Raw genomic sequence first — 17786 nt, forward strand, 5'->3', positions numbered from 1 at the left:
CCTTTAGCTCAAGAAGGTGGGTCTTGGACTTCTGGAGCAGGAGGATCCAATTCTATCCCCACTGTTCTGAATATGTTCTCAGTCTGCAGCATGTTGACAGCTGTGAAGTTGTAGGTGGGCACAAATTCGTTGCAATACCATTAACATGGCTGCAGATATTACATTTGTTAATTAGTACAATTTCTTAGAGAACGATTCCAAGTAAAGTCAACCCGATAGTTTAAATCTTAAATGATCACTATGCCTGGAAGGACATGAGAATGGCTTGTTGATTTGCTGTCTTTAGTGGCTTCAGAACAGTTAATAAATGATGACTTGTGCTTACGTTATAGACTTGACTTTCATCCCAACGAGAATGTCCGGTATTTTGTCTGAACCACCAGCTACTGTACCTGAGGCTCTTTCCTCCCATAACTGATAGCTCTCTGCACGCTGCCCTTTACACTTGCCGTTTCAAAAGTAATGGACGGTGCTGTAGCATCTTTGAAGGCTGTTTAATGCTCGTAGGCTACAGAATTGCCCCCCTTTCGCGTGAAGTAATGTCAGCTGACTCACTGAATGTGGTCGGATGAGTCCAATGCTATTGCAGTGGGTAATGTATGCTTCTTGTACATTTGGGACAGAACCCATGGAGCTCACTGCTAAAGCATAACGTTAGAGCCAAGAGTTTAGCAGCATTTTAAAAAGAATTAAGTATTTATATGAACAATAAAACATCCATAGTTACATTAGATAAAATACTGATAAGGGATATATAAACCTTCGTGTTTCAGGACATAAGGTAGCCACTCTCTGGTACGAGACACTATTGGAAATGGAATATTGAGCTAGACAGACCATTGTTCAGATCCAGTTTGGCAATTTTGATGTGACTTGAGCCTTTGTCTCTAAAGGCATGTCTACGCTGGAGTTAGAGGCATAAATTCCAGCTTGAGGAGACGTACCCCCCCAGCTACGATTAAGCTAGCACACTAAAAACAGCAGGATAGTTGCTCTCGAATGGGGTGGTTAGCCCATTTCATCACTCATGCAGCCGCAGCTACGCTACCCTTTTTAGCATGCTCGCTTAATGAGAGCTAGGGCAGGTACGTCTACACCTCCCACTCCAATGTAGACATACCCTAACAGGTGAGACTGGAAAATGGCCACACGCGGGGGAAGTTAGGATTTGGATCAGAGTCTTAACTTCATGATTCGGTCTTATTTTCAACAATAGAACAATGCTCCTGGGAAAAATGGACCCCAGTAATAAAGACTGTCCTGAAATTAGCGATGCCGTACATGCTGATGAACCAGCTCGTTGTCCTTCTGTGATCAGCCCCACAGCGTATTCATTCCAAACAGAGGCAAAGGAACCTGAGGCTGTTTGTATTTTTAAGTAGTAGTCTTCCTTGTTGTTTCTTTTCCTGCATGGAAGCGAATGCCTCTAATAAAGTGTTATTGTTGGAGGATATTTGGTTGAACGGCAGGTCTCTGATGGGCTGTATTTTCCCAGCAATGCTCATAGGTACTCCATTGTCTAACCATCAGCAAAATATTGACCACTGTGCTGTGCCTGGGGATGCTTAAGCAAGACGCATAACCTCTGCCCAGTTATCATTCCCTTTATGTACGTCAGCTCTTTTATAAGTATCCACTTTCTAGATTCAAACCGCCAGGGGACACCTTCAGCAGAGGTACGTGGATGTGGTCTGTGCTGAGAGGCCTCTCTGGGCTGTGATGAAAAGAGCTGTTCCCATTGCTTAGTTCCGCATGCAGGGGCGCTAGGTCATTGGGGCTGGCCTCCAGGGACAGCTCCTCTGAGCTGCCCGAAGCGGGGCTAGCTCTTGGCCTTCGTAACCGTCTGTTCTGTGGCACTTTGGGACACGGGATGCGTGTTCAAAAGCTGCTGAAAGACCCTGCACCGGGGACTGGGCTCTGATCGAAAAATACGAGTAGGTTGGTCGGATCAAAAGTGCAGAGTCCAAACCTGCAGGTAGCTTAGGGTCACAAAATAGTCCAGTGGGGCCATTACGATTCTAGCTCAGCCATTGTTAACAGCTCTGTCTGCATGTGCATATTTTGTGGACACTCACGCCCACGGGAGAGCTAGAGAGAGAGAGAGAGAGAGAGAGTGTGTGCGCACTAAGGATTCTTGATCACTGGAGGTGAATTTCCCAGTGTTCGCAACCTCAAGCATTCAAAAATAAGTCAGGCCCCCAGATTTTTTTTTTAATTTGGTTCTTTTTATGTGCTTTCTGAGACTTTAGGGTGCACTCAGGTCATGTTTTCGTTCTTTTCTCTGCAACCATAATAGCTAGACACGTTTTTGTTTTTTTTTCCCCAATGAAAGCTGAGATTTTCATGCAATCTCTTCATCCTAGCAGCTGGGGCTTTTATTTCAGGAAACTCGTGATAAATTCTTGAAAGTTGCCTTCACTGAATTTTCACCCCTCTGAAGAGGGACCAGCACAAAGCCTGTGCGTCACTTAAGTCCCATCTGAATCCTACCTGAAGGATTCAGTGGGATGATAAGTGGTTCATAAACTTTGTGCTGAGCTCCTGCTGCAGTGGACAGAGGAGAGGTTTTTCACCACAATGCTGACTTTTCACCTTTATGTCACTCTCCCTCAATTCCCATCCAGTCCTCCCGCAATAATGGGGCTTCACCCAGGCCCTGCTTAATATGGTTCACATTGCAAGCCCTTCTATATTACAGCATCAACGGAAATATGAACTTGTGGGACAGGTGTGCAAATCTGGGACAATGCAGATCCTAAAGCTCAGAACAAGTGCATGAGAGCTGGTGTCAAGGCATTCTTAGCTGAACTTTCAGTGGAGACTCAATGAACCCAGAGCCTGATCCATCTCTTATGGAACAGTGCAAATGCTTTGTTTGGTAAATCTTTTCCAGCCACAACCTGAATGACATTCACAGCATCAACCACTCCCCACTTCCCTACCCTTATCGAAATACAGAAAACCCGATCTTCCTACCCTTAGCAGAGCTGTCTGTAACCTGAAAAGGAAGAGAAGCCAGAGACGCTATGAAGTTAAAGCGCAGAACTCTTAATGCATGATAGCAGGGTCCTCCTAGCTGCTTAGTGCCCTGCAAGTAGAGTGCAATAGAGTTATACCCTGGCTTGCTGTTGTGTGCTAAAAGGCTATGGACAAGCCCGTAGTTGTAGTGTACGCAGGGGCTTTAGAACAAAACAGTCATACTGGGTCAGACCAATGGTCCATCTATCCCAGTATCCTGTCTCCGATAGTGGCTAGTACCAGAGCTTCAGAGAGAGTGTACAGAACAGGAAAGTTGGAGTGATCTGCCCTTCTTTTCCCCTCCCAGCATCTGGTAATCAAAAGCGTGTTAAACAAAAGCCAGTGATCCTGCTCATTATGACTTATGGCTTTCACTAGGCAATGAGCAAGAAGCCAGCAACTGGCAAAATTTGGCTGTCCCTGTGACCCAGCACCGGGGAATGTGTGAACGGAGTTTTGCTTAAGAGGACAACACATATGGATGCCAATCTAGGTCTTGGCCATTTTGGTTACGTTTTCTTTTTAACCAGCATGTATAATTGTGATGTTTGTAATGCTAATAATGAAGAACTTGTAACACTTTTAATTAAATCCCTCTGAAGCCCTTAAAGTCATGAACAGTTATTTCTTCAGTTCTGCTTTTTTCCCCACCTTTAATTTCCTCTGCAGATTTTTGCAAGGCTTTAGAATACCACCTGATTCTTTGAAACAAGTATAGAATAAACTGAATCAGTGTAAGAGGATATTTGGCATAAATATTCAACACTATAAAGCAAATTTACAGCGTCCTCTCATCTGAGATAAGAAAGGATTTGCCTGTGTTGTTATGACTCTGTGAATCATCTTGATTTTTTTTTGTTCCTACCTCCAGTTTTTTTTATATGGTTTTGTTTTGGTTTGTTGCTTTTTATTCCGGTTCCAAACCATTTTTAGCATTGTTGCTGTTTTTATATTTTTAGTTTTTAAATGACAAACTCCTTTGAAATGCAAAGGTCATTCTGAAACAACCCTATCTCACTGCAGTGTAACGGGAGGCCACTTTGTATCTAACTCCTGATGGTCCAGCTGTACGATGGGGATAACACCACTTCCTTGTTTCAGAGGGGTGTTGTGAGGATAAATCAATTAAAGATTGTGAGGTGCTCAGATACAATGGTGGTGGGGCCAGATCAATTTGTAGATAGATCTTCTCAGCTCCTCTACAAATGACTCTTCAGTTCTGCTCCATTTCATCCATGCTGCCTATGAAGTCCAAAGGCCCGTGTGAAATTTCCTATGCTTTGCCCGTGTGTATGAGCAAACAGAACCTACCCTTGGCTAGGGAAACCCTTGGAGTTACTCAGGACCTGATTGCAGTCAATGGAAAGACTCCCATTGACTTTGGTGGGCCCAGAGAGCTCCCACTTTGGACCTGACCACCATATCCTTGCATAACTATTTACTGGCTTCTCCACTATCTAAATGGTGCCCCCTATTGGTGACGCCTTCCTGCCGACAGCAACCAGCATGATCCCTTCCAACTTCATGGGCCATAGCCATTGAGCCTGTTGATTGGGTCCAGTCTACCAGTGCTTACACCCAAAGGTGTTTCCCTCCTCGTTGCCACTTATCAGTCACAAGGGAGCGGCCTCCGGGCAGGCTGGTACAAAGGGTGCCCGTCAATCTCACGTTAACAAGATACAGCATTCATATCAGGAGACTGACCACTATGGGGCTCATTTGGAATAAGAGAGGAGCCTTGTTGTGAACCTGTTCCATTAACAGGAGGCCCGTTTGTCCCCATCAGTGGCAGGATGCAGCATTGCAGTGTCAAATCACTGACAGGGGGGGCCACAGGGAAGAAATGGGGGGGTGAAACTTGGATCAGGAAGCAGAATGCCCCCAAATATATGTCAGCGTGAAATGATACAGCTCAGGTGAAGTAGGAGGGACCTCCTTTATTTTACACTGCTTCATGGTTATTTCACTTGCTGCACCCCCCAGTTTTCTGGCCTTCGGGTTGTAAGTTACGCCCTTTAACACCACCATTTACAGGAAATTTGGCCCAAAGTTGGTTGCTCTGGGCTTAGACTCTGGGTAACTGTACTGAAAGGGCAACAGTTTAGCTCAGGAATGGGGTGTTGTTTGTTTGTGTTTTTCATATGGCGTAGCCCTTAATCAGCAGCTCTGTGTAGCTGTATTTGTTCTGTCTAGCGATGGACCCAAAGCAGAACCTTGTATATGAACGCAGGCACATGCATGCACACCAACCCGCTCACACAGAACACGTACACACGCAGCCCCTTCGGACATCAGGGAGGTCCAATCCCGGATCTGATGTGTGTGGGCCAGGCCCACTTGACATTCAGCTGAACAGCAAACGCTGATACAGAGCCATGACTCTGCACTTCACGGTTGCCAGTGGAGAGGGAGTTGGGGGCTGGTTCTGACAAAAGGACTCCATGGGCCTTTTCCTTTCTTTTACCCTTATGCACTTTCCCACCTCTGCTTCACTTACGCTGTTGTTAAGATGCTAAGCAGAGCTGCCAGCCCGTGGAGAAATTGGACTTAACTCAGCCTCTCCTCATTAACCGTTTGCTGTGTTGGTCTTTGCTCAGGCTGTCAAAAGGAGCATGGAGAAAGGAAAACAGGGCCCGCCTGGCCCATTGGAAAGAAGCAGTGCTTCCTAGTTGGATTCTGCAGCGAGGGTTGCAGTACCCTTCGTGAACCAGGGCTTACAGAAGCCCCTGTGTGGTGGCCTTAGGTGTAGCAGAGGCTCTGTTAAATCAGTCTGAGCCACAGGGCCTGTCTCTGTTCAGCAGCCTTAATCGAGAATCCCCTTTCTGTTCATCACAGTGGTGTCCTGTGTCTTCTGTACTACAAAGGGGCACAACAGCCCCTACCTGCTGAAGACAATGTGAAGCGGTTTGTTTCCCTCCTGATTTTATGCAAGCACTCTCTCCCCTCCCTAAATAAGGAGCCAAATGTACATCCCAAGGCTGATGAACCTCCCCCAGACACTGTCTTATTTTCTTCTTCACAGCCAGGATGTGCGATACATATCTCCGGGGCCCCAGCGGAGTGATAACCTCTCCCAACTACCCCGTACAGTATGATAACAATGCTTACTGCGTGTGGGTGATCACCGCCCTCAATCCAGCCAAGGTAGGTCTCTGAGAGATGTCTCCATCTTAGTATCTTTAGTCCCTTTTTTTTTTTTTTTTGAGTCACCGTTCATCTTTCTTTCTCTCTCTTTCAAAGCTGCTCAGGTTTTTGGTGCTGTTGTTTCCACCTACCACGTGTGTCTCAACTACTTAGGGAGGCTGTGACACGTCGCCTACCTCCCGTTTAAAATATCTTTCTTTAAGGGATGTAATTAAAAGTCAATGTAATTATTTTTAATCAAAGCCTTTTTGATATCTCGATGTGAATGGTGCTGAAATGCCAAACAGCTTAGCAAAGCATTTCATTAAAACTGGCTTTCAGTTAGGGCATAGAACGTCCGTGCCGCGAATGCTGATGTTCCCTGATCTTAACTGATACCTGGCCCCCAGCCAACTGGGATTTACTGTCTAAAGGGTAGAAGGCGAGCCAGAGAGGAGGAGGAACTGGCTCTCTCCACCGCTAATACTGGCCAGTCCTTCCTGTGCTTTGGGGTTTGAAGCAGGGAAAGAAAACACTGAGTTTTTCTCTGCCATTCCCCACTTGCCATGTGCTGCGGGAGAGTTTTAGATGGCTGCCTTTGCACCCCAACCCAGTGATGCTTGATAACACAGAGAGTTCCAGGCTATAATGCTTTAGCCTTGCTTTGGGTCCACAAGGTACTGGAGAACTGTGGAGAGTTCCCCAAACTTCGAGAGGCTCTGTTAAAAAGGCTAGAATGTACTGCTAAAGTCCTGAATTCCCAAAGAAGAACATTCAGGTGTCTCTCTCATTTTGTTTCTCTCTCAGTCTTTTCCTTTTTCTTTCTTTCCCTCCTAAATTCTCCAAAACCTTCCCTGGCTGATTTTCCTCTGCATTTTCCCCTTAGCCCTCATCATGCCCACTTGTGACAGCTTTTGCTGGTTGATCTGTTTGGTCACTTGACAGATATGAACAAGTTGCAAGAGGGCTTTTGAAATAATCTTAAAAGTAAGAATAATCCACCCCCATTCAGAGCTGTTTGGTGCAAAGTGTGGCGTACATTATGTTTTCGTTGTTTTTGTTTAATTTGTTCCATAGTAAATGTCTTGTGAATTAACTTTTTTATCAACTGAATATTTAAAAACAGATTTCAGGCCAACAAAAATGCGGTGTCATTAATTCCTAAACATTTTGGCTCTAAACAAAAGGGAAGTAGAACTAGCCGGGTCTAACCATGTGATTGCAACTGATATTTCCAATAAACTAGCAGGATTTTTAGAAGCCAATTGGAGCCACAGGGGTTCAGCATCTCTGAAAATCAGGCCTAAGCATGGGATAAACGTCTCCCTGAACCCAAATCTCTCTCTCCTCCCATCCCTCTGAACTGTGGCAGGGCCGGCCATGTCTGTGCAATGTTCCATGTGTCGGCTGTGGGATCTCAGTCTTGGAGCTGGTGACATGAGAATATAGAAGGGGTGATGTGAATGAGGAGAAAAGATCTAAAGTGAAGCCAGGCTTGACTTCTGAGCAGCTTAGCTGGCGATCAGCAGGTACAAAGGGCACAGCTGAAAAGCTGCCAATACCAGTGACCAACTAGTGCTGGTGTTTGTTTCCCCCGGGGTCTGAGGGTTGTGCTTTCTCAATGAACATAGTGTAAACCTGTGTGCAAGCCCTTCCATGCACCTGCCGCACTGCTGCACCCTGTGCGACACATGCCAGGTGCAACACACAAGAAGTGCCATCCGGGGTGTCTGAATCGGAAGGGAGGATGTTCCAGTGGAACATTAATGCTTTAAAGGACATTCCACTGCAGCTTGGAAGCTATTGCCGAGGTGCAGCGGAGGGATTAGATACAGCTTGTGTGAGTGACAAATAATGTCATGCATTAGCTGTATAACGTGCACTCGGGGGTAGGTTTTTGGACACAAGGACTTTGGGGCCATAGTAGAAATTGTCGGAGAAGAGGAGAGAAGCGATGTATTTCCTGCATTTTTCTTAATTATTTTTCTGCATCTTTTTTGTTTAAAAAAAGAAAATGGACCCAAAATTTTGGGAAATAAAATTTTCAGAAAACAGTTCCCTTTGTTCTGGGGCTTGGATAGGAAGTTGCAGTCAGCCAGGCCCTGTCTACACTGGCTTTCAAATAGGCAAACCCTTTCGAGCTTGGGTGCATGACTTTTGGGCACCGAATTACATAGTTATGGCTGTGTCAGGTGCTTCAGTGACCCTAAACAAGAGAACTGCCTCGTGCCACTTCCCCGTAGTGCTTGAATGGGCAGACTCCAGACATTCCCATTTGCTTTTTCACCAGGCACGGAAAATCTGGTAAATGAACTTCTCTGCTTCTCCTCCAGTGATCTGTTTCATGGGTTTCCCTCTACTATGCACAATGGCTAGGCGGAATGGCCGATCGCATGTTTCCCAGACTCTGTCTCCACCCTGCTGCAGCTTCCTCCATCCCCACTGTTCTTTCTCCAGTTGGTATCTTCCTTAGCTTTTAAACATACTTTAATAATAATAATAAATAATTTTTTAAAAAAAAAACCTTAATTAGATAACAGATCCATAGGACCTGATCTTCAGCTGGTGTAGCTTCACTGACTTCAATACCTAATAACTTCCTGCAGAGAATACACGTTGTTCTCTATGGGCCACATCTTCAAGTGGTGTAACTCCCTTAATGTCTGCAGCTATATCAATTTACACCAGCCCAGGGAGAATAAACAGTCTTTTCCCTTAAGTAACTAGATAATTATCAGCCTATAAAGGGTTTCTGGGAAGACTTCAGACTGTTGAGTGCTTCATCCCAGAGACACGATTTCCAGGTAGGGAATAATCTCTCCATCTTTTTGCGGCACGTGGGGTTGGGTGAAATGCACTGATGTGTTCGGAAAAGCCATTGCTGTGCCTGCTTGTCACGTGCGAACAGTTGAGCTTGTTCACATTAATCTGAGATGTACTTCATGACCAAAGAATGATATCTTGCGCCCTGTTAAAATGGCAGAGAATGCTCTGCGAGGTCCCAGGGGCCAATCCAAGGAGAGGGCTGCCTTTTGACACTCCCCAGGAAGATGGCAAACAGCAAAAACAAATCAATTGCGTTTAACATTTGCTGCTACTGAAGGAATCTGTTGAGGCTGCAGAAACCCCAAGCTGTGAAGAAGAGAGCTCATCGGCAGGAGCTAGGTGAGCTAGGTCCACCAGTCCGCGCTCCCACCTGGTACCAGTGAGCGGCTGGGTGGTGGCTGCTGTTTGAGGACGACTTATGGACCCGGATTCTAGACCTGCCGTCCCTCACAATTATCTGTCAAAATGTTCTTCTGCAGAGCCTAGCTATAGGGTGCATTCGTTTAGCGAGCTCACTAAGAATGGACGTGAGGGTGCAGCAGCGTGAGTCTCAGTACTAGCTGCCAAATCCACCTGACAAGCCCCGGCCCTGGGTATGTACTCTCTTGTGCCGCCTATACTGAAGCCGGTGGTGCTAAGACGCTGGTTCCATTTTTAGCGAGCTAGCCAGATGAAAGCTAGTGTGGGTATGCCCATACGAGCTGGGAAAATCACATCCCAAACAGTGTAAACCTACCTAGCGTGAGTCCAAACCACTGAGTTACATAATCCGCCCTGGGGTGTGCTTAGACACCCTGAGCACAGTGCAGCGTTGGTTGAAAACTTTTGTGTACAGTGGGGCCCATGTACCACATGGGACCGCTCTCCGTAACCACTCTTTTGAGGACTTAAGTCTTTGTGCTTGCCCCTGGGCTGCAGGCATTGTTTCTCAAGTGGTGAACTAGAAGCAAACTGAGAAGTGTCTGGGGAAAAACAAGATTTGAATTAAAATTGGCATTTCTGAGCCCACTGCTGGTGACGCCTCCCCCCCTTCTTAAAATAAAACTGAGCTCATTTGTCAATGTTTCTTCTGAGAAGGACTCCTAGAGCTCAGTGCTACAAGACGTGGAGCAGGAATTGCTCACATGCTTAAAATAAAAGCACGTGCTTATGTGGCTTGCTCAAATTAGGCCAAATTGCTCAGCAGCTTACAGGTTTGAGATGCTAAACTGGCTTCTGATTAACTGAGGCGTGGATACAGTTTCGGGTAAACCAGCCAAAATATTTGTACTCTGAAAGAGCTGGGTATCTAGTGATCTGACCCAGAAATGCCTGAGTTTCTGTGCTCAGCTCTGCCACCTGCTCACGCTTTGGCCTTGAGCAAGTCCCTTGACCTCAGTGTGGGTTTGTTTTTTTCTCCAGCTGTAAAAACATCCCCCGCTGCGTCGTCGTATCTACTGGATAGCAATGTTGACTTGTTGACTTCAAACAGATATCGTGGGGCTTAATTAATATATGTAAAGCACTTGGAGATGAGCACATTGAAGGTGCTATACTACATGGATAGGATTATTATTGTAATTTTGTTCTCCAAATGTGGCCTTCCTTCCTGTCAGAAATTGCAGTGGATCAAGCCTTGAAATCATGAGGCATATTTGAGCCCATTTCTTTGACTTCGCCAATTGATTCCTGTCTTGTCAATGAGTTAAAAATGAGGTTTTGTGGCATTAGTGTTCCTGCATGTGCCAGGAGGTCTTGTGGTGTTTGTCCCATTAAATAATGTTCAGTCTTCAACCAAAAGCAAAACAATATAAACGGTGAGGGAAAGATATGTAAATAAATGTTACACTCGCTAGCCTGTTCTCGTGCAACAAGGTTATGGTCTACAGTATATTAGAATGTAATTAGCTATTTAATGAGGGTCAGACTCTTTAAAATGCAGTTTACTTGCATGACTGGTGTAACTAATGATGTGTGCCATTTTACAGCCCTGTGTTCTTTGTATTAATCACATTATTTAATTGTTACATGGTTCAATAATATTCTGCGTCCGTTAATATTTCAGCATTGCTGCTAATATTAGTAGCTTTTTATTTAACATAAAAAATGAAGATTGGGGATTTTAAGAACATTTACTGTAAGCCACAATCAGGAATTGGAGTTGATCAGTACTAAAATGTATATAAGTTCCTTAACCTCCATGAAATACCGTGAATCCCCTTGTTTTAGAATCCAGAAGCTTTTGAATGTTCTGCTCTACCCAAAATGTGATAGCCACAGTGTCTAATTTCGTTAGATTTGCTAGATTTACACATTTTAAAGAGATTAGTTGTAGTTATAAGAGAGGAACAAAGAACATTTTGCCTGAATCGTGGTGTCACGGGGGCTCAGTCTGTCCCATGGGTGTTGCCCCCATTTGCCCAGGGCAGGGTTGATACACCCTGTCACACAGTCGCTGAGATTCCCTGCTAAGTCAAGTGATCACAATCAGGAACTCCAGACCCTTGGGCAGGGCAGAGCAAACAAGCCGTCTATAGCCCCTGGGCCTCCTGGCCAGGGCAAACAATAGTATTTAGGGGTTCTGACCCCCTGAGCAGGGCAAAGCAAACAATTAGTCTATATCAAGAGTCCCCGGCAGCCATGCCTAGTGGCAAGTGCAGGGGGATAGGGAAACCCAGGCCCATCCTACTCCACCGGGTTCTGACCCAGGGTCCCATGAAGCCAGTAAACTCCCTATTAAGGGTTCAAGCCTCGGCCCCTGACACGTTCCCTGGTTAACTTCCTACCATAAAATCCATCTCAGGCATCTCCTCTGCTGGCAGCGGCGTGGCATCCCTGTCAGTCTCTGCGGTCGGCTGGGCCTCCTCCACGTAGTCTAGGTCCATGACCTCAGTGGTCTGGAAAGTCAATGGTTCCTCTGCAGGAGCCTGCAGCATACATCCTTCCTCCTCCTCAGCCAGCCCCAACTGAGCTGGGCCATCTCCTTTTATCTGTCCCTTCCACCTGGAGCATGCACAGCAGAGGTGAGGGGGCGTGGTCTCCTGGGCCCACAGTGATTGGTCAGCCCCTGTTGGCCCAGTATGGAATTGATACACCCCGTCGCACATATATATATATACCCATTGTTCTTAAAAGGGTATTGTCCTTTGGATGCCTGGTCAATTAAAATAAATATATAGATAGATAAAATTAGAAGTGGCTTAAGATGCTACTTCTTCCCTTGAGCCAATAGTTGTGATTTTGCAATCATATTTTTTTCTGTATTTTTAAACTGTTTTCCTCTCCCTGCTGCTGTGTGAAAGACCCGCATAACATGAAGGAAAACAGGGAATACAACGAAATGAGTATTAACAAAGTTCTGTCAAATGTAAGGAAAAGGAAAAAAGAGAAACACATTTTTCTCTTGTCTACTGCAATTATAGTAAACTTAGGCCCCCGGTCCCACAAATACTGGCACACTCATGTAACTTTAAGCATAGGGGTAGTACCACTTAAATTAATTGCCATTGAAACCTTGTTCATTTTGAATTCAGTGGGCTTACTCATGTGCTTAAATTTATGCATATGCTTAAGTCCTTGTATGATGGGAACCTTAAATGCTGCTTTTAACTATAGTAGATGAAAAATGTTTAGACAGACATCTGTTTGTTTTCTTTTAATGTTAGTGGTGTCCCTTTGGAGAGATGCTTCCAAATATAATTGATCCCTACATACTTCTTAAATAATTATTATTTCCCCACAATCCAATATGAATAGACAGATCCAATAGAATTTTCTTTTAAATTTCAGTGGCAATCAGTTTTAAACATTCCTCCCTCATCTTTGGTAACAGGCTAGTGCATGACGGTGAAACTGACGGGAGTCAGAATGTGAAATTGACCAACCTAGGGTCAGATACTCAATTGATGAAACTTGATGGAACTACATTTGCTTAAGTGCCTAATAACTTCCCATAGAGAATTGACTATGGGCAACGTTCCTCAACTGGTGTAAATTAGTGTAACTCTAATAGTGTCAATGGAGCTTTGTCAGTTTACACCAGCTGATGATCTCATACCTAACTCCCCTGTCCCAATCCGGATGAAATTATTTATTTACTGGCATGTGCTCGTGTGGTGTTGTGCTGACATTTGAGGTGACCAGGTTCCTGTCTTTATGATCTGAGATTATTTCTAATCTGAAGTGCAACATTAAATAAATATCATAAATAGTTGAAAAACAGGTTAGATTTAATAAATAAATAAATTCATATTTGATAATCCAAGGGGTTATGAGTATCACAGTGAGGTATTTTTCATATAGGCACATGCATAAGTGCGTCTCTAAATAAGGATGCATTTAAATACTTGCTTACGTACTTTCCCGAATTGGGAGCCTTTGGTTGGAGTTGTGGATGCTTAGCCCCTCTGCAAATCAGGCCATTATTAGCATCAGGTTACATAGCTTGCCCAGGGCAGAATTAAGGTCTAGTCAAAGTAGGCCGGTGCCTATGGCCCCAGTCCCCAGTTTCAGAATGAAGCATTCATTTTTTAAAAAAAATGAGTGGAACTTTCAAAAGCATTTAAGTGACTTCGGAGCACAATTCTCTTTAACTTTCAGCAGGACTTGTGCTCCTAAATTGCACAAGTACTTTGGAAAATCCCATCCAATGTTTATGTGAAAAAAGTCTGAAAACTTGAACTAACTGTAAACTAATGTAGTGATGTCTGAGTCTGCAGAGAGCCTGAAACCGTTGCTCTGAGATGGGGGAGCTGCCCCCAGTGTAACCAATGCAGTGATGTCTCAAGCAGAGGGAGAAACAGCAGCCACTAAAGCCAAGGAGGAAACCCCCTGAGTACACCCCCCCCCACCACCAAATTGACTACCCTAGGGCCCCAAGCTGCTTTAAACCTGCCTGCACTGCGTTTGATTGATAAATGCCACTTACACGTGCATTCAGATCCATCACCCAAATCCAAATCCCCAATTTGCAAAGAAAATCAAATGGTAATAGTGACCAGCCAGCAGAGCGAATATAACCCCTGTGCTGTAAGCTCAATGGGCATCTCTGTATCAGTAAATGCATCTGGAAAATCGATAGACACAGCAGAGAAATGAAAGATGATTTCAGTAATAGCTGTGTGCGTCTCGGGAGAAATGCCACAATGCAATAAAAAGTGAGACCAGACACCATTTCCATTGTCCAGAAGATTTAATGCACCTATAAATTGCTCCTCAATAGACACACACACAGAAATAAACAAGAGGACCTGCAGGCTGCCTCAGTGGTTGACTCGTATTAATATGCTGTATCTTTGCTAGGTTATCAAACTCACCTTCGAAGAATTTGACTTGGAAAGAGGATACGACACGCTGACAGTGGGTGATGGAGGGCAGGTTGGAGACCAGAAAACTGTGCTCTATGTGTAAGTAGTTTCTCTTAGCACTGTGCAAATCAGTACATGAATTTTGCATCAGGATATTTACCATAGGTGTTTGCATTCTGGAGGGTCCAGGGCCTATTTGCTAGAAGCCAGTGAACGTTTTATGTCATGGTCTGCAATAGAGAATGAACGGAGTGTTCTTGCTGGCGCCTTGTATTTCCTTCCTAGTCACGTTATCTTCAGGCCCATCCAGGGAAGCCTTCAGAATTGTTATTCCCTCATCCGGCTGCTTCCTTCCTTCTGGAATGTCGCTGTGTCTGGACACTTGACAGAGGAGAAGAGAAAGAGAGAGACTAGCAATAGCTAGGAAGCTGAATGCGTGGGGTCAGAAATCTAGTGCAATGGTAAATACTGAAGAAGCAGGGTACACCTGTGAATACATAACTGCATAGCAGGCTTTGACTACCCTTCTGCAACATGAAGATAAGTCGAGTTCTCAAACATCAAGCAGGATGGGACAAACCTGAAAGAGAAAATGAGGCCTGGAAGCCCCGGTCTCCAATCTACCAATTTCTGATGGTCTGCCTCTGATCTTATTCCAGTAGGTCGCATCTCCCCTCCACAGCCTGAAGGATGGGGGACGAGGGGGAGCACCAACTGCTGAAGATGACATCAGTTCGAATCCAGCTCCAGTATATGGAAGGAGCAGTAGCTGTAATCATAGGATACACTGAAGCAGAATGCAGTGTAGTTTTGTGTAGCTTTGTAGGAGGGCTTTGGAGCGGAGCCCAGAGCTGGAGCGCGGAGCAGTGGAGCTGCAGGTTTTTGCCTGGAGCTGGAGCGGAGCCGGAGCACAGCTCCAAAGCCCTGCTTTGTAGAGAGAAACAGCCTGCGATGATGGTAAGAGCAGGCGACTGGGAGCTTTAGTTTTAATCTAGCTAGCACGCTACAAATAGCAGTGAAGACACTGCAGCATGGACCCTGATGTGAGTTAGGAATGGCAGTGTGTACCCAAGGTTCTGGGCAGCCTTCTGCAGCCCATGCAGAAGCCCGCTTCACCATGTGTTCCGTGATATTTTAGCAGTACTTGCTAAATTAAAGCTGGCCTGGATACACCTACCCACCTGCAATTATACTTCACATTACAACATAGATCTACCCTGAGGTGCCAGAACGGGGACTGACCTCTTCTGCAAGTCTGACCTTTAACCTTTTTGTTGCATCCCTTTCCTGTCTCTGACATGGAGAAGATAATAGCACCTGACCATTCGGGACTGGTAAACCTCATTGCGTGTGAGGTTTTGAAAGCTTCTTTAACTCTGTTTTTTTTGCTGGGGCCGGGAGGGGGCTGGGAATGGAAGAGGTTACAAAATTAGTTCATGGGAAGGGTTATCATCTCCATATTATAAATGGGGAACTGAAGCGCGGAGTTTAAGTAACTTTCCCAAGATTGGAGAGTGTTTGTGAGAACTTGATCCCAGTTCTCTGGAGTCCTAGTTCAGTGCCTTAACCGCTAGGCTCTCCTTCTTCTTTATGTAGATATATAACAGCAGGGGTTCTCAAACTGGGGGTCAGGATGCCTCAGGGGGTCACGAGGTTATTACATGGGGGGCGTGAGCTGTCAGCCTCCACCCCCAAACCCCACTTTGCATCCAGCATTTATAATGGTGTTAAATATATTAAAAAGTGTGTTTAATATATAGGGGGGGTCGCACTCAGAGGCTTGCTGTGTGAAAGGGGTCACCAGTACAGAAGTTTCAGAACTACTGTATTACAGCTAAATAAAATGTCTGCCATGCATTATGAGTAGAATAACTGCCCAAACGCTAGGCCGGCATAAGTGGCTGCCCTCTTTACTGTATGCAGCCTATTTCTTATTATATTCGAATTTTTTCTCTCTTTTTTTCTTATTTTGTCACAGTCTGTCTGTCTGTCTGCCTCTGTGATTTCATTTTGCTTAATTTTTCACTCTTTTTCCTCTGGAATTTCTCTCTGCCTTCTCTCCTTCTTTTGCACTGTCTCTGCGCAGCGGAGTGTACACTCCAGTGACATTTGAGTCACCGTTTCTCGCCCGTGGTGTATATAACTCTGAAGTATGACTTGTGAAAGTACTTGTAATTAAAGTGTCGCAGAACATTTCACAGCTGATTGGTCTGACCATGGAAATCAGAGCAGAGGAAATAGTCTGTAATAAATAATTTAGTCAGTGGATAGTCCCTCATTTTGGCATTGTGAGATGTCCATGAACAGCTGGAATCGGTGTGATCTAGTGGATAGAGTACTATGTGGGGACGCAGAAGACCTGGGTTCTGTTTCTGGCTCTGCCACTGGCCTTCTGGGTGACCTTGGGCAAGTCACTTCCCTGCTCCGTGCCTCAGTCTCCCCATTTGTAAAAGGGGGGTGATGACACTGACCCTACTTCATGAAGCGCTTTGAGATGTGCTGATGAAAAGCATAATGTAAGAGCCAGGCAATGGTATTATTATCAAGATCATCCCAGATTTAATCTTAGTGCTTAATCCGGCCACATTTTTTAATATTAGATACTCAGCACCTTGCTACTGCAAATATTTGGAATCTCTGTTGCCTAGCCATGATTGGTTGCACAAGTCACATGGTATAATTTCTGTTTCCTGCCTGAAGGAGTGTAACTCTTACCATCAAGTGAATGGTGCAAAGATGCCCAGGGAGTGAATTTTCAATCCCAGAGTGCGAGCTGAAAAGTCACTCGTGAGAGCAGGTGCAAAAGGAGCACGAAGGCAGCAGACGTGAATGAATATCTGGGAGGTGACGTCCTGCAGCATTCACCCAGCTCTAGTGCAGTCAACGAAACCTGCATGGCATGCATACCCGCTGGCTACAGCTACTGGCTGTGAAAGCTAGAGTCCGGAGTCTGATTCTGAACCCACCACCAGCCTTGCTTCTGCCACTAGCCTTGACCAGTTCTTGTCCTGCGTGTTAGGAGCTGAATCCTGCCTCCCCTGAAGCCAAGAGGAAAATTCCGAATGACTTTAATGGTACAGAATGGTAAACTTCTGGAGTGCCAAACTGAGCTGTGGGAGCTTGGTGGTTGTCATTCTCCTTTCTTGCACCCCAGTACGACGTCCCTGTCCTTCAGATGAGATGGGGACTCTTAGGCTGAGATTTTGGGGATTCAGCTACCCAGTGTCCATTAACGTTAATTGGAATTGGGCATCCAAATCTTTCCTTCAACTGTGAACATCTCAGCCTGACTGTCTTTGGGAAGGTGGAGTTTGAAAGCATGTGTGAAACTTTGAGGCAATGATCTTTTCCTCTTGGTCAATCTTCCGTCTCCCTTCCTGCGTCTGCCTCTTTCAAAAACCCCAAAGAGGAGCTGGTGCTGTCGGTGCACAGCCACTGTGTTTGCTCACGTGCAGTGCTGGCTTACAATAATTTTGCCTCAAGAGCTCTGGGATCAATTTCATCAAAAACACTTTCAGGCACTGCTATGGCTGG

General features: G+C 45.2%; 1 protein-coding gene across 1 annotated transcript in view; it reads left to right on the forward strand.

Moving 5' to 3' along the window:
- The window catches only part of CSMD2 (CUB and Sushi multiple domains 2), a 536547-nt gene that overhangs the window by 284051 nt on the left and 234710 nt on the right, over positions 1–17786 (forward strand). Inside the window, exons 10-11 of the mRNA XM_074934462.1 lie at positions 6041–6162; positions 14248–14351. Of these exons, the coding sequence (XP_074790563.1) occupies positions 6041–6162; positions 14248–14351 (226 nt within the window). The remainder of the gene's footprint in view (positions 1–6040; positions 6163–14247; positions 14352–17786) is intronic.

Source organism: Natator depressus, chromosome 19 (genome assembly GCF_965152275.1).
Source record: "Natator depressus isolate rNatDep1 chromosome 19, rNatDep2.hap1, whole genome shotgun sequence".
NCBI classification, from domain to species: Eukaryota; Metazoa; Chordata; order Testudines; family Cheloniidae; genus Natator; species Natator depressus.